The sequence below is a fragment of the Budorcas taxicolor genome, chromosome 17 (genome assembly GCF_023091745.1).
Source record: "Budorcas taxicolor isolate Tak-1 chromosome 17, Takin1.1, whole genome shotgun sequence".
Classification (NCBI taxonomy): Eukaryota; Metazoa; Chordata; class Mammalia; order Artiodactyla; family Bovidae; genus Budorcas; species Budorcas taxicolor.
Window position 1 is genome coordinate 55,391,152 of NC_068926.1, and position 22,270 is coordinate 55,413,421.

The following is a 22,270-nucleotide window of genomic DNA, read 5'->3' on the forward strand; positions in this document are numbered from 1 at the left end:
CCAGTGGAACCAGTAGGGAGTGAGAAGCCAATTCCTTTTTTTCAATAAGCCAAGTAATAACAGTAATTAGTACATGATAGTTATACCAGGATCCTGTCAGGAGGTTTTAACAACCTAGTGTATAATACCAAAAGCAAAACTCCTGGCCATGGTCAAGAGGTCCAAGATGAACTACCTTTAAAATTCTAACAGTCTTGTTCCCTTGGAGTGGAAGACAGATAAAACCAGGGGAAATCAATCCCTTGCAGAAAGCACATGTGCATTTGTGGATAAGAACACAAATAAATCAAATCTTCCAGTCTAGCCTCAGTAGGAAGTAACAAAGAGACAATTCCAGCTTTTAAAGCTCAGCAATTTTTCGAGGCAGCTGAGAGGCTGTGGCTTGTGTGGATTTCACTCCCACACAGGCATTAGGCCCAGGCATTAGAGAAGTGCTCTGGCCCTGCCAGTACAGGCAAGCTGCCTGAAGAGAGGAAGTGTGTTCTGCAAAAGGAAATGCCGCACCGTCAACCTTGAGGTCGAGATTTGACTTGTATCAAGCAAAAACAGTCCTGGCTGTCTACCCTCATGGGATCTTGAATCTTACAGCCACTGTAAGCTTTTCAGTAGTTTTTCACTGCACTCAGTTCAGTTCAGATGCTCAGTTGTGTCCGACTCTGCAACCCCATGAAATGCAGCACGCCAGGCCTCCCTGTCTATCACCAACTCCAAGAGTCCACCCAAACCCATGTCCATTGAGTCTGCACTTGGATGATGTAATTCAAATGTGGATTCTTGTACTACCTATGCTATCTTAATATGACCAAGCGAGCTAAGCCACTAAGGAAGGATGACCAGTTCTGAACATAGATTCTGCAGGGACTTTTTGGTGGAGAAGGGAAGGCTTTTCCTTTGGGAAATAACCTGTACATTGGGTAAAGGGTATTTGAAATTCAAAATGTTAAAGTCAGTTCTTGGATAATAAATGTCTTTAACACTAAGAAGCAGCAGCGCCAAATGGCCTCTCCCATTTTTCAAGAGCAGTGGCTTTGCCTTGAAATGCTTTTGGATGAATAACCAGCACAGTGAGCCGCTGGACTCACGCACCAAGGGCCAGTGGGCCATGGCCGGCTCTTCAGGGCTGCCGTCACCACCAGAACTGCTGCAGATGTGGCTGCTGAGAACAGCAGACCTGGCCAAAGACCTCCAGCTCTGGAGATGCTCCCTAAGCGCCCAAGCCTCCTCAGGGGAAGGGACAAGGTGTGTGATGCTGGGAATGTGACAAAATCTACTCAATCCCAGATAAATCCTTTCTTTCTTGGGGGAGTTACCTGGACCAAAGGTGTATACTTTTTGAACACACTGCTCTCTTCTTTAAAATCTTGGTATTGGAAATGTAGCTCCACTGGCTGGGATATTTACTGAGCACCCAAAGCATGCCAGGTACTGTATATGCAAAGGACAAAAGCAGGGAGCAAAATCCATGTGGTTCCTGCTTCAACCCAGCACTGAGATGCACTGAACAAAAGCCTGAAGCTAACTGCAAAAACACAGAAGAAACAACTCATTTAAAATCCCTGTACTGTATAGAGCCCCAAATTGAATGAAACCCAGCTTCTGTTTTTTTTAGTCCTTTGATTTGATTGTTCTCTTCTCAGGATTAACTTAGAAAAAGAAAAATCTATTATAATCAATGTTTCTTTACTGTTATGGTGATCAACTAGTGCTAAGAACATATTTTTTACTTCTCAAAAGAAAGTAGGCTGGCCTAAGCCTACAAGTGATAATGAGCCACCATACTCCACTGAGAGGTTATCTGTCATTTTCTGTTCCAAAGAACTACAAAACTGAACCCCCTTCTGCCTCCCTGTACTTTGAATTATAAATTAATTCATCAAAGGGCACAGTACAACTTTGTAGGGATATCTGATACCTCCAGCATAAAGAAAGATGAGGCCAACAGAGATTCAAAAAATGATAAAAGACGTAATATAGGCCTGTTAGTTCTTAATAAAAATTCTCTGGTGAGAAACAGGAAGGAATAAGAATATAGTTACCTGCCCAGGCCATGCAGTCAGGCTGCCTGTGTTTGAATCATAACTCTTTGACACGAGCTGTGTACCCTTGGGCAACTGATTCACTCATGTGTGTTTCCTCAATTATAAAATATGAAAATAATGACACCTAGCTCATGACATATCTTAGAGGACTCAAGGAGCTAATGCATGCAAAGCTAATAACCTGGCATCTGGTAAGTGATCCAGAGTTGGTGCCTACTGAGTCTACTCTCATTGGGGCCCAATATTAATTTAACATCTTTGAGACCTATACTAGGGTAGTTTTAGGCCTTAGAAAATCCCTGACAGAATGAGCCTTATACCTTAAGATCTAGCATTAAAAATACACCTCACGATACCAAGGTCAAGGGTTCTATCTTCAGAGAGCACTAAGAAAGCTGTATTACAGTCCTAGAAAACATCTGTCAACTTAAGTAACTTACATGTGGCCAAAAGGCAGAGGTGGAGAAACAAGTATTGGATTGGCCAAAAAGTTCATTTGGATTTTTCCATAAAATCTTACAAAGAAAATCCATTAAGAGTAGCAGAAAATTTCCACAGCATCATCTGCAGACTGCAAAGGGTGGCATGTGCTACAGAGACGTTTATGGGGTTTTTAGACAAGTTAGTGTTGGGTTAATACACTTCAGACTAAATAAAAAGCCTAATATATTCTCAAACATTTTTTTCCCAATCCCTTTCTATGACATTATCTGTGTTACTTGCTTACCACCCTTGCCCATTCAGTAGAAGCTATAAGTGAAATACTGTCATGACACAATTCTTTGCGAACAGTATCTTCCCTTGCCCACATCCTGCTCCTGCTGGACAAGGACTACACCCTAGGGATTAAAAGTCAGGGCTTAATTCCCAGATTAGTCACTTATTTCTAGCTGTATAACCGTGGCCAAATCACTAACCTCTCTCTGCAGCTGGTTTCCTCATTTGTAAAACAGGGTCACAACAGTACCTGTCTACCTCATAGGGTTATAGTAAGGCTTACATCAGCTAGTGCCCATTAAGCACTTAGCAGAGTGAATGGTACAGAATAAGCAGTCAATAAAGGTTGTGTGTTATCACTATCCTCATTATTACATTTAAAAGATTTAATATACCACTTGCCCACTATTCGCAAAGTGTCTCAGTGACCTTAGATGGCGTTCTGACAGTCAGTGAAAGCAGCTGTTAGGTGCTTTTCAGTTCTCAGTGTCAACCTGTGAAGTCTAAGCTCACAGGGCCATTGAAATACTTCTTAAATGTCTCCCTCAAAGGTGCGGTGCTTTGTGAAAGTTAAAGATAACTGTGTACTCTCCTGGACTTGGAAATCCATACCAAGTTTTTGTTTTGTTTTTTTCTTCTGGTGGCCCAGTGAACAGGTACAAATACAATTCAACTCTTATTTCTCTTAATTCTATACCTACAACCAATGAATGGCCACTACTGCTGTCAATTCTAGCTTTTCATCATGAGGAGGTGACAAATGGGCATTGTATCATGAGCTTCTATTATCCACAGATCTTGGTGATTGGTCAGAGGCAATGACAAATGACCTTACAGGCACATTCATTTGTTTGCCAATCTGCAAGTTGGAACTGCTTATCTGGGGCAAACTCAGAAAGGCTATTTATCAGTGAGGTGTGAAAGAACTAACTTTGACAAAGCTGCATTTCACAACCTAATGAAATTTCAAAATGTAACAGGTATTAAAAAATACAAACAAATTAAAGAAAACCTATGGACAAAGTAGTCCTCTATTAACTTGCATAATACCTAAAGCTTACCTCATTTTTATATTCACATAAAAACACATAGACTCCTAAGAATGAAAATACAAGACCAAGAGAATATCTAACATCTTTAGAACTGAAGCACATGCAAAGTTACGCTTAATGCAAAAAGGGAAATGGACTGGATGGCCAAACCTTCTTAAAGATTGTTACAACGCACAGTATACTTTTAAAAGCTGAAAATATCACCCTTCTTTCAGAGTTTGTCTCTCTATTGCAGTGATTTCCAGTTAGAACTCAAAATCTTCTTTAATAATTCGAGGAATATCACAAAACCCCTCATCATCAAAAAAATTTTTTATTTGATTTTCTAGAATATGCCCAAGAATATCTACTAAAAAGAGAATGATAGAAGCAGGGGCACAGTTTTATAATGGTAAATAACAATACAGGGTTAAGAAAGGTTGGGAATTACTGTTCTACTAGAATAGTTACTACTGGATAAACAAATACACACAACCCTAGATTTCACATTCAATTTGATTTATAAAAAATAACAGCTATGAATTAGAATTGTGTGCTTGCTGATGAATTCAGCAATATTTCTAGAATTACGTTAATACTCTAGAAGATATCAAGACTTCTAAATGCAAGACGTAGTAAATTAAACATGGCTAGTATCAAACACTTTCAAAAACACAGTTTTTGTGGCAAACAGATTTTTAGTATCTTAACTTTTACCTGTGCACTAAACTTTATCAGCACCATATATTGATTTGGAGTAGAGTCTCTGATGATTTTCATTTGTTCAATTACTTCATTAAATGGGGCGACAAACTTCATAAGGTCATGACTGGTCATTGTAGCAGGGACTGTGAGAATACACAGCATGGCACTACGCCTCACATCTTCTTTTAAGGAGGTCATCTTACTAATAAGACAATAATTAGACTGTCTTGAATAGATGAGGTATGGTTAGTTCAAGCAACACTAATCAGACAACTTTTATGTCCAAGGAAAAACAAAATGTAATACTTTATAAATCAATTTAAACAGTTTGTTATCTTACTGGAAAATACACACCTGGGTAAATGGAGAACCCCTTAAACACATCTGCAATGGAGTTTAAGGTAACCTTTGAAATGTTCTACATGATACCCACCACTGATATTTTTTAATCTTCAGTTAAAGGCTTTTAATGATTATAAACCTCCATCAGGCAAATTTGCAGTGTTTTGCTCTCATTAGTTTTTTAATAATAACTATCCTTAGATAATAACTATCCCTAACGGAGCCTATAAACCTCCATTAGGCAAATTTGGAGTGTTTTGCTCTCATTCGTTTTTTTAATAATCACCATCCTTAGATAACAACAGAAGAACAACTCTAACTATGGACTTCTCTTAAAGGTTTTTCAAGAGAAAAGACCTCTAAATATAGGAAGAAGAATTCTGAACCATGAAGATGTGACTCTGAAGATTACAGGAAGTGTTGTTGGATTGGAATAGCTAAAAGAAGGGAAAGAAAAACAGCCAACAATACACTTTGCTTTTTCCTTCAAAATTTAAACTTTTTATTTTGTATTGGGGTATAGCCAGTTAAGAATGTTGTGGTAGTTTCAGGTGAGCAATTTGCTTTTGAAATGCTGCAAACTCACTTCAACAGTTGCAATCCAAAATGGCTACCTGAGTATTCTGTTTCCCAGTGGGGACTGAGCAAACAATTTAGGACAAGGACAGTCTTTAAAGAAATCAGCAACTAATTATCCAAGGAGCTGGTGGCCCAGCTATGTTGATTATATAGCAAAATCTTCCTTTCCTTTGGCCTCCAGAAAGCCTTGTTTGGACCACAAAAAGGAGTTCAAAGATATGATGAAATGGCAACCCATTAAGTGACTTCTTAGCAGCTTGTTTAGTAAAGACTTGGTGGGAATAAGAGACTACAGCTATGTTATAGATCACTTAGAATTTTTCTTTTATTTTTTATCTTCCTTCCTTTCAATTTTCCAATCACCTGCGTGCCTACCTTCTCAGGGAATATTTTCCTGGGTATTCGCTCAAGTGAATCTACATGATTCATTCATAAGGCTCTTTACCCAGTTTATGAGATTGCTTAAGAAAATATCTAAGAATTTAACACACAATATATGAAAGTACTAACCCTTTGAACAAAGCTTAAAATAATCCTTCTCTTCAGGGCAAGAACATATTCTCCACCCTATGGCAAATAACAGACAAACTCAAAAGAGAAAAGGATTTTCTTACTTTGTCTTGTATAGATGCATAATACCATGAACTATTTCAACTGAGGGGTTTCCACTGAAGAAGGAAATCTGATCTGGAAGCTGCTTGGATGGAGAATCAAGAGCAGCATTTACACCTTCTTTACTTGGATCTTTACTTCTCTGTGCAGTGGGGGATGCTTCTGAAGATTTCCTTTCTTCCACTGTAGCTTCTGGCTCATCTTTCACAAACCAAAAAGTAAATAGATTATAAACTGATATGAAATATGTGGAAGGATTCCAATTAGATGAGAATTTTAAGTCAGAAGAATAAACTTTGAAAGAGAAATTGCATTAAGAACTGCATTCACAGAACAGCAGAGTTTTGGGGACATCACAACTTGAAAGTACTCTTTGCCCCCCCTCTCCCTGCCCCCATGTCATTAACACCCTCAGAAACTGAAGGACGTTGACTTTACATTGAGAAGTACCATAATAAGGCAGGTGTCTTCCATCATGCACTCCTGAAAGTGTAAGTCGCTCAGTTGTGTCTGACTCTTTGCAACCCTATGGACTATACAGTCCATAGACTTCTCCAGGCCAGAATACTGGAGTGGGTAGCCTCTCCCTTCTCCAAGGGATCTTCCCAACCCGGGAATCGAACCAGGGTCTCCTGCATTGCAGGCAGATTCTTTACCAACTCAGCCACAAGGGAAACCCAAGAATCCTGGAGTAGGTAGCTTATCCCTTCTCCAGTGGATCTTCCCAACGTGGGAATCGAACCAGGGTCTCCTGCATTGAAGGCGGATTCTTTACCAACTGAGCTATGCACTCCTAAGTGGGACAAATATTCAGGGCTATTTGAAAGTTTGAAAGCCAACCTACCAGTTCTCCACACTGGAGATGCAATACACATCCACCCCCCTGGATGGAGCGAGCTGGCAGAGCAGGGGGAGTCACAACGTGCTTATCTGGATTCAACATGAACTGCCACAGACTTACGTGCTAAGTAGCTCTCCTCACTGAGGAGTTGTCAACCTAGCTTGTTATGAGTAATTTAGAAGAAATATTTAGAGAAACTGAAATCCACCCTGACAGCTTCATGTAAGGAACATAGGCAGTAAAAGCTAAAGTATGCTAGAGATCTTTATCACAGGCTCACTGAACACCACTCCAACATAAGCAACCATGGATTTACCTTACAGAAGATAGCCTAGCGTTTTGGAAAGCATACCTGGGTTGGCCTTCATGGTCTCAATGATCACATCTGTCATTTCTCGACGACCAAGATGCTGATGTATGATTGCTGCTTTCTCCCCTGGTGACTTCCCTTCTAAGCAGGCTACAGCTGAAGCTAGTGTCTTCTTTTGGATCTCCTCATCAGACATTTCCCCAACTAAAGAATACATGAATAATTAATATCTGATAATAAAACAAGCCTCTTTCCACTCTCAATGTATCCATCCACAGGTTTCCTTTTTCTCTCTGCTGCCTTCCCTCAAGACTATAAGATAACCTTTTGCAGGGTCCTTCTCACTCATCTCTGGGGCTCCTGCAGTACAGACAGTCAGTTAATGCCCAGGGCAATAAACTCAGAAATGCAGGGTGGTCCTAATGGAAATCATGCATTTTAAAGCAAATGAAGGAGATAAGAGCTTTGATAGTGATCCTGCTCAGATGAACCAACATTTTAGTAACACTTGTACAATGAAATTGTGTTGGACCCCAAATGAGGGCATCAAGTCCACTAATCAACAAAACTTTGAGGTTAGTCTTCTTAAACAACCTGGGTTAGCCTAATGCCACCTTGTCCTGAAAAACTGTGATCATTTTCTTAAATCACTAAAACACACAAAAATGAAAAATGAATTCGGAGACTTGACAGAAATATCCTTAATATAAGCTTTATGTGAAGAGAGATCAAGCCTGTTTTGCCCATCACTGTATCCTCAGTACTTACATCACAGTGCCTAGCACGCACTGGAAGCTCTTTAAAGATTTGCTGAATAAATTAATGACTCAATGACTGAACCATGTAAAAATGTATATGTCGCTTATGTCAATTAATTCAACTTTCAGAACTCAGTCGCCTATTTAATTATATTCAGTCTTTAGTTTGCAGCTCAAAAATTCACACACTCAGGGAAGTTTCCCACAAGACCATCCCTACCAGCCCCAGGCCTCTTCCCCAAACTAAACACATGCTCTCATGGTAGCTTTCCAAATTCCTTTCCAGCTTTCTACCTTCCCTTACTGTACATTTGTCACAGCTGTATTCTACTTTTATCCTGTAATTATTTAACTAATCTGTCTCCATGAACTGAAGTAAATTGCTGGTGCCCTTAAAGCAGGGACCATTTCTCTTTCCGCACAAAACTAAAGCCCAACAGAGAGTGAGCACTCATGAAGTATTCCTTGAATGAATGATGCGTTGCTGGCGCTTCAAGGAACAGAGCCATACCTGCATTTCCCAGGAGGAGGCTGTGTGACGGAATGAAGAGCTCAGACTCTCAAGTCCAGCTCTTTGAGGTAGAATTCCAGTTTTGCCACGGAGAGATAATCCTGGGTAAGGCACTTAATCCCAGGGCTTCAGTTCCAGTTTGTAAAAGCTTCATACACCCATAAAACTAATTGGGTTGTATGAAGATATAGGAAAGTGTGCACACGAGGTGTTTAGTACAGTGCTCGGATATAGAAGTGTACACATTTTCAGCTACAATTGTAACTACTGCTACAGGGCGCCCAAATGTATGGTTTTTCAAAAAGGAAGAATTTAATTAAACCAGAAGCCGTCAGCGTGCTGGGGATTCCCTGTCTGCCTTCACAAAGCCTGCTGCTGCTGCTGCTAAGTCGCTTCAGTTGTGTCCGACTCTGTGCGACCCCAGAAACGGCAGCCTAGAGAAAATCAATTCGCACAACTAGGCTCTCACCCAGGTTGGTGAGAGAGCGACGCGCCAAATATAAACAAAGTCCCGGTGGGAAGGCACCAGGAAGGAGGGACCGGGAAAGACTTCCCACAGGTGACACCTGGGAAGAGACTTCCCAAGGATAGTGGGGGCATAAGAGGGATCCCAAGCACTTCTCGGCTTCCTCCTGAAGCGGAGGCCCTTGCCCGGACCCAGACTCTGAAGGGACGCGCCCCGGGGCCCAGGCGCGGGCCACGGGAGAGGCGGAGAGGCCGCGGACTCACCGGCAGCGCTGAAGCCGAAGCCGGCGGGGACCGGCGAGTGTTCTGCGAGCTCCAGGCGGATGACAACTAGTGACACACTCATAGGGCAGCCGCTGGCCGGCGAAGGCCCCGGCGGGCTCAGGCGAGGGTGGGAGGCGAGCCTACAGGTAGAGAGGCCCGGGGCGGGCAGCGCCGCCGCCACCGCCTCAGCAGCAGCAGCACCTCCGCGAGAAACCCTTTGAGCCACAACAAGCTCCACTTCCGCCTCCCGGCCGCCGTCGTTGTCCCGTGAGGTTACGCATGCGCGGGCCAGCGCGCTCTTTGATTGGGTGTGGCGGTAGCCACGTGACTGGTGTGTTTTCGCTGAGGTGAGCCTACACCCTGCGTACGGAATCTGGAAGAAATCGTGGAGGAGGCACGTCACGGGAATCTCGGGAGCTGGGCTTTCATTAGGCGGATCGGTGGGTTTGCGCCCAGACCTGAGTTAGCCTACCTGAGAGACCTCGTTCTCAGCCCAGCTCATCTGACGGCGAGGGGTCTCTGACTCCGCGAGGTCTCCCAATTGTCCGAGCCACCCGCACCCTTCAGAGAGCTCTAGCCTCTTTTTGTCCTGTTTGATCTCTCGCTCCAGCTGTAGGCAGGGTTGCTTTGTGTCAGCCACGCTTTACAGATCGGTGCCCTGAGGCATAGAGATGAATCGGCTTCTTTCTCTGAGGGCCAATAGGGAGTAGGGACTGTTGGGGTGGTGGGGATACATTGGTAAATAAGATGAACATCCAATTCCTGTTCTTATGGATTTGACCTTGTCCCTAGTTGTGTGACCTTGAGCGAGGTGTTTCATAAAATTGTGTGATATCCTTATACAGCTATGAGGATGAAGCAAGTAGAGGCTGTGACTCTGTTTACATTAATTTTTCTGAGAGTCCGCATTCTTTTCAATACCCCAGACTTGAGACTGAGGACAGGAGGAGAAGGGGGCGACAGAGGATGAGAGGGTTGGATGCATCACCGACCTAGCGGACATGAGTTTGAGCAAACTCGGAGATAGTGAAGGAAAGGGAAACCTGGTATCCTGCAGTCCATGGCGTCGCAAGGAGTCCTAAAGGACTTAGCCGCTGAACAAGACTTGCCTTTGGCACGTGAACATGGAGAGCCACAGTCAATACATATATAGCATATATGTGACAAGATGCTACATAGGTATATGTTATGACATGTAAGTGTGTCAGAGCACACACTGTCCTGGACATACGTAGGTGTGTGGACTACAAATCCATATCATGACCACCTGACGTTTATACCTTATGACTGCACACTATGAATTAGTTTCAGTGTACACTTTATATCATGATTTCTCAACCTCTGCACTGTTAACATGATTGGATTCACTAAGCCTTTGGGTTGTGTGTATATTCTACACTTAATGGAATAGTTAGCACCATCCCTGACCTGACCTACTAGGTACCAGTAGCACCTCCAACTGGTGACCACCAAAATGTCTCCAGACATTCCCAGATGTCCCCTTGGGGCCAAAATTCCCCACAGTGGCAGTTGCTGATTTTTGTGGAACTGTATATGCCATATGCATCCCACTATATATATATAATATATGATATCTCATGTGAACTTTTTTTTAATAGTATATTACAGTAGCAGATAATATTTAATGTCGTGCCAGGTACTAACTTGAGTGCTTTATTAATACATACTTTGTCTCTGTGTAGTAATAAGAACAACTTCATGAGACAGGTACTATAATTTTTCCCATTTTATGGAGGAGGAACCTGAGGCTCAGAGAGTCACTTGCTCAGGATCTCACACGTAAGTAAGCAGCAGAGCTAGACTTTGAATCCAGGGAATCTGATTCCAGAGCCAACACTCAATCTCTACTAAACCATCTCTCTAATATGCAGGAACTGGCCTTCTCTGGTGACTCAGATGGTAAAGAATCTGCTTGCAATGCAGGAAGCATGGGTTCAATCCCTGGGTTGGGAAGATTCCTTGGAGAAAGGAATGGCAACCCACTCCAGTATTCTTGCCTGGAGAATCCCATGGACTTAGGAGCCTGGTCCATGGGGTTGCAAAGAGTCAGACACAACTGAGCAACTAACATGTTCACTTTTTCACACTGTGTGCATGTTTATGAAAGTATAATTTAGGTAGCACATCTACATTACACATACTGATCTCATTCTGAGAGGCAGAGAGAGAGAAGATGAATATTGTTTATGGTGGAGAAGGAAGATGCCAGTTCCACAGAACTAGAATTATTCACTAGAGATGGGCAAAATGGGCTTGTTACAGTACTCTGTAGCTGCCAAATACTATGCCTGCCACCTGTGTTCCCCTGTTTTCTGATTCATCCAGTTTATTCATCCTTCCAACTCATATTTCTTTTCTGATTTTTGGCCTTGCCACACACCTTGCAGGATCTCTGTTCCTTGACCAGGGACTGAACCAAGGCCACAGCAGTGAAAGCCAGGAATCCTATTAGGCACCCAGGAAGTGAAAGGAAGTGTTATTGATTTAGTCTTGTCTGACTCTTTGCAACCCTATGGATTATAGCCCACCAGGCTCCACTGACCATGGAATTCTCCAGGCAAGAGTACTGGAGTGGGTAGCCATTCCTTTCTATAAGGGACCTCACCAACCCAGGGATCGAACCCAGGTCTCCTGAATTGCAGGCATATTCTTTACTGTCTGAGCCACTAGGGAAGCCAAGGGAACTCCTCCAACTCGTGTTTTTACTGAGCACCTGCTACATGTCTAGATATTGTGCCAGGTCCTAGGGGATGGATAGACATGAAAATGAAATAAGGCCTTTCCTTAACAAGTTTACATGTAGAGGAGTAGACAGAGTCAAAAAGAACTATGATGGGGTAAGTCGTCTACTGAAGGTATGGATAAGAAGCAGTGAAAGTGGAAAAAAATATTAGTATCAGAGTCTTCCAGGAAAAAGACAGACTAGCCTCTCTAGAGGAGATAAAGCTGATGCTGTGATGTAAAAATGAGTGGAAATTTACTAGCAAATAAAGCAGACTTCCCTGTAGCTCAAATGGTGAATCTGCCTGCGATGCAGGAGACCAGGGTTCGATCCCTGGGTTGGGAAGTTCCTCTGGAGAAGAGAATGGCAACCCAAATATTCTTGCCTGGAGAATTCCATGGACAGAGGAGCCTGACAGGCTACAGTCCATGGGGTCACAAAGAGTCGGACACAACTGAGCAATTAACACACACAAACCAGGCAGAGGCGTTCCAGTCAGTGGGCAGTTACCACGGAGTTATCAGGATGCATGGTATGAGAAATCACAACCTTTTCCTGCTCTGAAGAGAGCATTGGGAAGTGAGAACAGACCATCATCTCTAGTTGGAAGGAAGAAGCAGCTAGTTGTGGGAGCCCACTCATCCATTAGCTGGAGTATGAGGAGGACAGTGTCTTCAGTGAGAATAAAAGTCACCCCTTCAGTATGAAAGTCAGCCCTTTTCATCTCTGTTAAGCCCTCATACAGAACTTGTTAACACTTTTGGAGCCTATAAATAAATTTCTCCTTCTGTCATTGACTTGGCCTTGGCACAGGAACATAAGTAAAACCCGAAATGCAAATCAATCTACCTTTTTCATTTCAGCATTCATGCCCCAATCCAGCAAATTTCCAATTACATAAGAAACATGTTATATCATCTTGAACATTTACTTCCTAAGAATTCTTTCTTTAGATTCTTACATACTTTATTTAGTCCTTATGGTGGCACTGAGGTGACTCCCATGAACATGCAGGCTGTCTTACCAACCTGTTCTGCTCTAACTGGCTTCTTAGTTTTTTAACCATAGATATCACATGAGAAACTTCAAGACTTTTAAGTGGAACTGACTGAAAGTAGAGTTTTGTTGTTGTTGTTCTTTTTCCCAGGTTTTTATTTCAGACCTAAAAAAATGGAAAGACTAGTACAATGATTTCTCATATACCTTTCATCACACACTCTTCACTGAGACTAATTAACATTTTGCCACATTTATGTCTATTCATGTGAAAATGTTTGTGTATCTATATATACATGTACCTGTTGTACGTATGTTTTTGTTTCCCCTGAATTTGTTGAAAGTTTAGAAAAGAGGCAGTGAAGATCAGGAGATCATCGCCCTGCTCTGTAGGAGGGATGATAGTGTAGTGGCATCGTGAGTGCTAGGAGGAGGTGAGTATAGGGCACCCTGAGAGAGTACAGGAGAGACTGCTCATCTGCCTCTTCTGATAGCCAGAAGAGGTTTCATGAAGGAAGTGACAGGCAAACTACAACCTGAGGGACAATGGGCAGTTATCCAGGTAATGGATGGAAGGGAGCATTCAGGCCAGGGAAACAGCATATGCTAAGGCCTGGCCACAGGAGGAGGGCATCATGTGTTCAGTGAAGCTGCTGTGGACGTGAGTGTTGAGATCACCCAGGCTAAGGTGAAGTACAAAGGAGAGCTGGTGCCCAGAGGGGAGAAGAAGTTCTCAAAGGGCCTTTCCAGGCAGCTTAAGGAGTTGAGAGTTTATTGTGAGGACGATGGGGAGTCACTGGAGATTTTAAATGGGGGTAGGACATGATCAAATTTGCAATTTTGAATGAAGAGGCAAGGGGACCACTTAGGAGGCTGCTGCAAAGGTCTGTGGGTGAGATCACACAGTGAGTGGAGAGAGGTAGATTGAAAGCTTCAAGAGGAAAGACTGGTTGCACCAAGCACCAGAATGGAGGTGTGTGGCTGGGGGACTGGGGTGAGTCCAATTTTCTAGCTTGGGTGGCTGGGGAAATGGTGGAGCCCTTTGCTGGGCTAAGGACCTTAGGAAAGGAGTTGTCATGGAGGGCAGAGACACTGAGTTCAGCTCTGGTTGTGTCTGAAACGCTGGTTGGAAGTCAGAGTAGACGTGCAGGTGGCACCCTGAGTGCCAGGATGGAGGTCGACTTGGAGGCAGTGAAGGCTAATCATGTCCTGTTTCTGCTTCACAGCCTTGGCCCCAATATGTGCCTAAGGCAGCTTCTGCAGTCCTCCCAGCTCCAGCGGGCTTGGAGGGTGGCCTTCCTGAAACACGTCCAGGGCAGGCACCCGGGAGCCTGGAGATGGACACATTCTGGAGGCGGCCCCTACAGAGCAGTGATTTTTGACATGGGTGGAGTTCTGCTTCCTTCTCCAGGGAGAGTGGCTGCAGGTGAGCTCTTCATTCTCCTTCACCTTGGGAGACCGGAGTGCGTGGGGGTGGGGGAAAGGAGGGTGGTGAGGGGAGATGACAGTGTGTCTCAGTGGGTGCTATTCTTGCTCTTGAATCAAATTCCAAGCAACAGTTAGTGCTGCTGAGGATCTTGGGCAAGTGATTTCACTTTTCTGAGTCAGTTTCCTCATTATTAGATTAATGCTAATGATAGTACATACCTCTTTGGAGTTTGGGGAGCATTATGTGAGATCATTCATGGAAAGCACTTGATTAGCAGAATGAGTGCTTGGCTCACCTGAAATTCTCAATAAATGACGAACTGTCATTGTTACTGTTATGGGTAGAATTTAATTACCTTTCCCTGAGAACTGCTTCTGAATGCTGTAATCTCCCCTCCCTGCTTTGATTGCAGTCTTTCCTCTTCCACCAACTTCCCTCTACACCTGCTTTTGTTACTATAAAATCAAACCTATAGGTTCTGATCATTTCTTTATCTGTCCTTTCTAACAGAACAGTGACTGAAGAAGGCAGAAGTTGATTTATTTTGTATATGAAAGCTAGGAATGTGGTCTGGGCTAGTATGTTGCTATGTGATATCAGAGCTGTGGGCTCTTTCTATAGTGTCATTCTGCTATGGGTATTGTTCATTTCCAGTCTTATCTTATGGTCTCTGCTGGCTGCTTCATCTCTTGCTGTCACATTATCATTACAGCCAGCAGGAATGGAGGAGGACCTTTCTTTTTGACCTGTACTGCTGGCTGATTGGGCAGTTCTCCATGCTAAGTCAACTTAAGTTCAGTTTTTTTGTGACCTTGGTCAAAAAATTACCTGGGTATACAAACTTCTGAGGTGAGCCTTTTTTGTTTCCTTTTCATTGCTTCAGCTCTGAGCTGAGCCCTCAGCTTTTCTTTTCCTCCACTCATATTCCTCTTGCATTTACCCCGGGCCTGTTCCACACTCCCTGAGTCATCGTACTCCCCTACCCCAATCCTTTCTGCTTGGAAACATAAAGATCACTGGGCAGGAGTTTTCTTAAGCTTCTCCAGAATATCTTGAGAAGCTACTTGCTTCTCTCCACTCCCATGGCCTCTGCCCAAGTTTAAATCCCCGACTTGTTCTACCTTTGAAATCATATCAGCCACCTGTGTCCTCTCAGTAACTCTGGTCCTTTGGCTTTTTTGCACCACCCTCCACACAGCCCCCAGAATTAGTTTTCTAAAACACGCATCTGGGACTTCCCTCACTGTCCAGTGGTTAGGACTCCATTCTTTCACTGCAGGGGTGAGAGTTTGATCCCTGGTCGGGGAACCAAGATCCCACGTGATGCCAAAAAAACCGTCACACATACACACATCTTACCCCTTCACTCTCCTGCTTCAAATCCTTGAGTGCCTGCACTCTGTCTCTTAGATGAAGTTGGGAAGCTTTTGTCTGGCATTAGGGGCCTCTTACAATTAGCCCACATACCCTTGTGCCACACAACTTCCCACATGTGCCCACATTTCAACCACTTGATGTTCTTTAAACACATCTGCACCCCGTACCTTTGCAAGTTCTGTTCCACCTGCTGGCAGCTACCCTTCCCTGCCTCCTCTGTGTGCTCAAATCCTACCTATACTTTAATGACAAGTTAAATCGTATGGTGTTCAGCATGGTGCCTGTAAATCAGATGGTGGTTGTTATTATTGACTTCTCTTCTGTCAAGACTCCTCTGACCTCCTTCCCTGGATAGCAGCTTTCCAGTTCAGCTTAACACCAACAGGTGTTTTAGCTGGCTATGGGATGTGTTCCTATCTCCTCTGTGGGGCAGTTAGAATTGGGAACCATGGGTCTGGGATGTGTTAACTTCACTTTTCCAGTGTCAGCTCAGAGCTGGTTCAGGTGTTCATTCAGTAAAGGTTTGTTGGATACATAAAGAAGGAAATAATAATACCTTCTACTTTCTTCTTGTTTTTCTTGACTGGAACTCCTAATGTTATTTATTCATTAAAAAGACCTATGGGACTTTCCTGGTGGTCACATCCCAGATAAAACAAAATGACCCATATCAAGGGTCACTGGAGTAGCAAGTACTAGAATTCAGATCACCTCTAACGGCACACTTTTTTTACATTTAAGCCAGAGGTCAGTCAGTCAGCTACAGCCTGTGGACCAAATCTGGCCTGTTGTATGGTTTTATATAGTTCATCAGCCAAGAATGGTTTTTATGTTTTGAAATAATTAAAAACGTCAAAACTAGAATATTATTCTGTGGCATGTGGAAATTATACAAAATTCTAATTTCAGTATCCATAAAAATGAAGTTGTATTGGAACACAGCCATGTTCATTCATTTACATAGTGTCCATCTGTGGCCCTTCTCAGAAAGTGTGCAAGGCCCTGATTTCAGCTATTAGTTTACTATAAAATCAGTGTACACAAAAAATTAAGAGTACAGCCCAAACATTTTAGCATAGCATTCAGGGAGTGTCATATGATCAGACTGCTTAATTTTTGTCAGTGTGATGGATAAAAGCCTATCTCTGTGTGTTTTTCTCCCTCTGTATGTTATTTTAATATTCAGGGTGAATGCTTTTTTTGTATATTAATTGGTAAGTTTTCCCTTTCTGTGAATTGTTCATTTTTATTATTGATTTGCAATAATAAACTTTTGTCATATCACATGAATATATTTCTCTATTCTGGGGCTTCTCTTATTTTATGATAATGTTTTTGCTGTACAAGAGTTTTCATTTTTGATATCAAGAAAATCATCTGTTTTTTTCTATGTCTTGAATTTTATGAGTCTTGGCTAAGGAAATCTATTCAAATGAAGATGTTCTGTATTGTTTTGGAGTTTTTTCTGATTTGGGTATTTAATCTATTGGGAATTTTTGTGGTGGTATGAAAAAGATATTTAATTAAATTTTTTCCTTATAGAAACTCATATGACAGTCTCATTTATTGAATAGTCAGTTCTAAATGTATACAAACTATGAAGATAAATTTCCTGCTTGCTCCTCCACTACTTTTCAGTCAGTTCCAGACTTCATTCGTTATCACTGTGAAAAGTTTATTGTTTATATTTCAAAAAATTTCATCTATGTATTTGAGAATGGGTGTGTGTGTGTGTGTGTGTGTGTGGAAAACGTGCATACCAAAACTGAATCATACTGTACAAACTGTTCGGTAAATTTTTTTTGTTTTGACTCAGTATAATATCTTTGCAATTTTTCCACATCAGTAGGCATAGGTCTAGTTCAGGGATTAGCAAACTCTTTCTGTCAAGGACTAGATAGACTTTCAGGCCCATAATGGCTCTATCACAACTATTCAGCTTTAGTGTTAGAACCAGAAACAGCCCTGGACAGTATTAAACAAGTAGGTGTGGTTGTGTTCCAATAAAACTTTATTTACAAAAAAACAGATGGGAGACACATTTGGCCCCCAGGTCATAATTTTCTGACCTTTGGCCTAGCTTATACATTTTAACATTTACGTGGTATTCCATTATATCGGTGTACCATGGTTGATTTAACCAGCCCTTTATTAACATACATGTAAGTTTCTAGTTTCTGTTATGAGCAGTTCTGCCCAATAGCCATGTACATAATTTTTGCTTACTTTTATAAATACATCTGTGGGAGATATTCCTGAAAGCAGAATTACCACATCAAATGTAAATGTACATTTAAAATATTGTATTCGGGACTTCCCTGGTGGTCTGGTGGCTAAGACTCTGCACTCCAAATGCAGGGGACCCAGGTTGGATCCCTGGTCAGGGAAGTAGATCCCATATGCCACAACTAAGAGTTGGCCTGTTAAAATTAAAGATCCTACCTGCCACAATGAAGATCCTGTGTGCCACAATTAAGACCTGGTGTAGCCAAATGAATAAATAAATATTTTAAAGTAAGATAAAATGTTACACTCCATAGAGGTTGTGCTTATTTACACCCCCATCAGCAGCATAGGAGAGTGCCCCTTTCCTTGCACGCTTGCCAACTCTTAAGATCCTAAAAATTGCTCTAACTTTAGTTCTAAAATTAAAGAGGTATTATTATTTGGATTGAGTTTTATAAGTTTTGCTGTTCTCAAAAGACATTCTGAGTTGGTCACATTGGTGATTTCTGAAGAATGGGATTACTTTGTCATTTTACTTTCTTTTTTAAACCTTTCTATATTGTCTGAAATATTTTCAATGCAAGGCACTGCTTTATTGAAAGAAAATGTATCAAGTATACTATAAAGTATGCTATTTCTTCCATCCCTAGGTCTTAGATATCATTATGAATGCTATATATATTTTTGCCCCATAGCAGCTATATCGTAGAAACATCTTTGTTAAAAAAAAAAAAAAAAAGCAACTCCTATACAAATGCTCACAGTAGAAACAATACTGATCCACCATCCACTGCTTTAGCTGTCTGTGGACCAAAATTTTCTTCTTTATTCTACAAAACAACACCCCCAAGTGAATGTTTCAGTGTACCGGCTACACTGCCCTGAAGGATTACTACAGCCTACAAAATGAAGGGCTTGTTTTGGAGTGCTGTCAAAATCTGGTTTATTCCCTCATGTACTTCCTAACCATGTGCCAGGATCATGTGAGTGACCTAATATGTATGAACCAGCTAATAAGAGACCAGGGAAGAAAATTCATAATGTAGTGTCCAGCATCATCTCAAGCTGGTGGCGTGGACTGATGCTTGGCAGCAGTGTCCCCTCAGTCACACATATTGTTACTGCTGTTCCCTAGGAGGTCTAAAGCTGAGATTTTCCATTTCCTGAATTTCTCTGAATTCCCAGTAGAACCCACCTGGCACCACAGTGATGCCACAGAACCTGTATGGTAATTACCCTGCTCTCCAAACTTCAGCTGTTTGTCCATGTATCCTTTCACTTACCATGTGTTTTACTTTCAGTAGAGTGGGAGGTACAGAATCATATCCCTTCTGGAACTATAGTGAAGGCCTTGATCTCAGGTGGCGAAAATGGGCTCTGGATGAAATTTATGAGAGCAGAGATAACAACAGAAGATTTCTTACAAGAATTTGGGAGACTTTGCTCTGAAACTGAGTGATAAACATACTTTCCATATTCTTTTTGTCTAGAATAGTGGATGCAACACGCATGCATTAAATTGGTTTAACTAAAAATAAAGAAGAGAAAACCTGATAACCCCTTACAAGATTTCAAGCTATTTCTTCTATCCCTAGGTACTCAATTTTAACTACATGAATGAAAAATAAAAATTTTATGTACTCAGCCCCTCCATAAGCTATTGTTCATGTGAAGCTGGAATTGTTACATAATGGCTTTGATCAAAAAGCTTGTTTAACGCAGTGATAACATTGAGTTTTCTCTGGACTATGCATTGTTCTAAGCTCTTTATTTATATTAACTCACATACCGTCACAATAACCCTGCTAAAATATAATTTAAAATATAGTCAAGTTCTGTGGATGGATGGTGGGTTTGATTGCACAATAGTGAATGTACTTAATGTCACCCAGAGGGCCTAAAATAATAAATCTGATGTTATGTGTTTTTACAATTTAAATATTTAAATAAGCTTGTGTTTAAATATATAAATATACATAGAAAACCTTATGCTAAGTGATAGAATGAAGCGAGTACAAAAAGACCACATAATATACAGTTCTACTTATATGAAGTATCCAGAACGGGTAAATCTTTAGAAACAGAAAGTAGAGTTGTTATTTTCTAGGCCTAGGAGTATTGGGGTGGTGGGGGTGCCAAATGGGTACTGACTGCTAATGGATATGGGTTTCTTTTTAGGGTGATGAAAATGTTCTAAAACTGACTGTGGTGATGGTTGTATAACTTTATGAATATATTAAGAAGCACTGAATTTTACAGTTTTAAGTGGGTCAGCTGTGTGATATGTGAACTGTATTTCAATAAATCTGTTGGGAAAGATGAGGACAGAAGGAGAAGGGGACGACAGAGGTTAAGATGGTTGGATGGCATCACTGCCTCAATGGACGTGAGTTTGAGCAAACTCTGGGGGATAGTAAAGGACAGGAAAGCCTGGCATGCTGCAGTCCATGGGGTCACAGAGAATTGGATATGACTGAGTAACTTAACAACAACATGAAACTGTTGTGAAATGTGTGTGTTTGTCTGTGTATAATATAGCAGACTCGCCACTGCAGATTTTGAAATATGTTAAAGTAAGAGTTTTCAAAACCTAAACAGATAGAATTTGGACACACAAAAAGTGATCAGAAATTGACCTTCAGTGCATAATGGTGAAGCTCACACAATGCAGAATCATCAAATGTCTTGTGAATTACCAAAAGGAATCAAATAAAAATTAAATTACATCTGCTTAATTCACTTTTAGAATTTAATGTATCTTCTTAGAGTCTTCTGAATCTTTTTAAAAATTGACAGTGAGTGAGTGAAATGAAGAACTCATTTAGGGACTTCCCTGATAGGCTGCATGCAGTCCATGGGGTCACTAAGAGTCGGATACGACCGAGCGACTTGACTTTCACTTTTCACTTTCATGCATTGGAGAAGGAAATGGCAACCCACTCCAGTGTTCTTGCCTGGAGAATCCCAGGGACAGGGGAGCCTGATGGGCTGCTGTCTATGGGATCGCACAGAGTCGGACATGACTAAAGCGACTTAGCAGCAGCAGCAGCAGCAGCAGCAGCAGCAGCAGCAACAGCAGCAGCAGCAGCAGCAGCTGATGGCCTAGTAATAGGGAATCTGCCTAGCAACATGTGATGCAGGTTAAATCCCTGGTCCCAGAAGAGATTCCACATGCTGCAGGGGAATTAAGCCCACAGCCCACAACTAGACTCGATGCAGCCAAATAAATACTTATTTTACAAAACTCATTTAACTGGAATGTTGATGTAAATAGCTCCATTCCCTAATGACTCATGTTTTACAACCCTATATGCAAAGTTCTGCACCAGGGCTGAAAGAGAATTCCTTTTGGCAGCAAGCCAGAGGCCTGGACTATGTGTTTTTCTGTGTTGGTGATAAGCTGTTCTTACTCTTAATGATGGCTGGTTCTCTTCTTTCCCTACTTCCAATCTTAGTCAAAGACCTCCGTGCCCGTGGACTCCTTTTTCTCTCTGCTGACCAGTGAGCGAGTGGCGAAGCAGTTCCCAGTGATGACTGAGGCCGTATCTCAGATTCGGGCTAAAGGCCTTCAGACTGCAGTCTTGAGCAATAATTTTTATCTTCCCAATGGGAAGAGCTTTTTGCTCCTGGACTGGAAACAGTTTGATGTGGTAAGCTGACAGGGATCCAGAACAATCTGAATCAAGTCTCTGTCTTTAGTTTAGGATGCAGCATTAACGCTGCCTCTCAGTAGGTCTTGAGTGGATGGGATGGTTATTCACACAGTTGACTGAGTTAGGATTAGACATGATAGGTGGGAAAGAGGACTTGCAAAGTATCACTGAGCTGTGAACAAGGTTATTTATGGGCTTTGATAACTGGGTGAAACCTCAGCTTCAGAGATTCTCTCTCATTCTGGACTTGAACCTTAGTCATTAGATAACACATGCACTTTATCAGCCCTCACCCTTTGACCTTTTCAAAGACCAACCCCCTTGCCCTCTATTTCTATGGCATTAATCCTTAGACCAGTGCTGTGCAAACAAACTTACTGCAGAAAAGGAAATGTCTAGTATGGTTGCTATTATCATACACGACTGTTAAACGCTTGAAATGTGGCTAGTGGCCCCAAGGAGCTGAATTGTATTTCATTGCAACTCAAATTATCATCCCACCATATGGGACAGTGAATAAAGGGCTAGACTATCAAAGTACCTGAGAAGACTGTGAGTCAGGAGATGGTCTTCTGTGCCAGGAGGTTACTTCTGTGAAAGACTCTCCATTTTCCTAAAAGGAAGTATATGATTATTCTGGGACAAATAGGAATTATTGATAGATGACTGGCT

General features: G+C 41.9%; 2 protein-coding genes and 1 non-coding gene across 3 annotated transcripts in view; 2 read left to right on the forward strand and 1 right to left on the reverse strand.

Moving 5' to 3' along the window:
• BRAP (BRCA1 associated protein) overlaps positions 1-9,384 on the reverse strand; it is a 31,020-nt gene extending 21,636 nt beyond the window's left edge. The window contains exons 1-4 of the mRNA XM_052654800.1: positions 9,175-9,384; positions 7,219-7,380; positions 6,028-6,226; positions 4,505-4,694 (exon numbers count right to left, since the gene is read on the reverse strand). Of these exons, the coding sequence (XP_052510760.1) occupies positions 4,505-4,694; positions 6,028-6,226; positions 7,219-7,380; positions 9,175-9,256 (633 nt within the window). The 5' untranslated portion in view covers positions 9,257-9,384. The remainder of the gene's footprint in view (positions 1-4,504; positions 4,695-6,027; positions 6,227-7,218; positions 7,381-9,174) is intronic.
• A 125-nt stretch (positions 9,385-9,509) lies between these two features.
• The window catches only part of LOC128062348 (acyl-CoA dehydrogenase family member 10-like), a 38,260-nt gene continuing 25,499 nt past the window's right edge, over positions 9,510-22,270 (forward strand). Inside the window, exons 1-4 of the mRNA XM_052654799.1 lie at positions 9,510-9,614; positions 14,140-14,339; positions 19,250-19,399; positions 21,402-21,595. Of these exons, the coding sequence (XP_052510759.1) occupies positions 14,153-14,339; positions 19,250-19,399; positions 21,402-21,595 (531 nt within the window). The 5' untranslated portion in view covers positions 9,510-9,614; positions 14,140-14,152. The remainder of the gene's footprint in view (positions 9,615-14,139; positions 14,340-19,249; positions 19,400-21,401; positions 21,596-22,270) is intronic.
• On the forward strand, positions 18,035-18,107 carry TRNAW-CCA (transfer RNA tryptophan (anticodon CCA)). The gene has a single exon. It is a non-coding gene; the product is annotated as a tRNA-Trp (tRNA).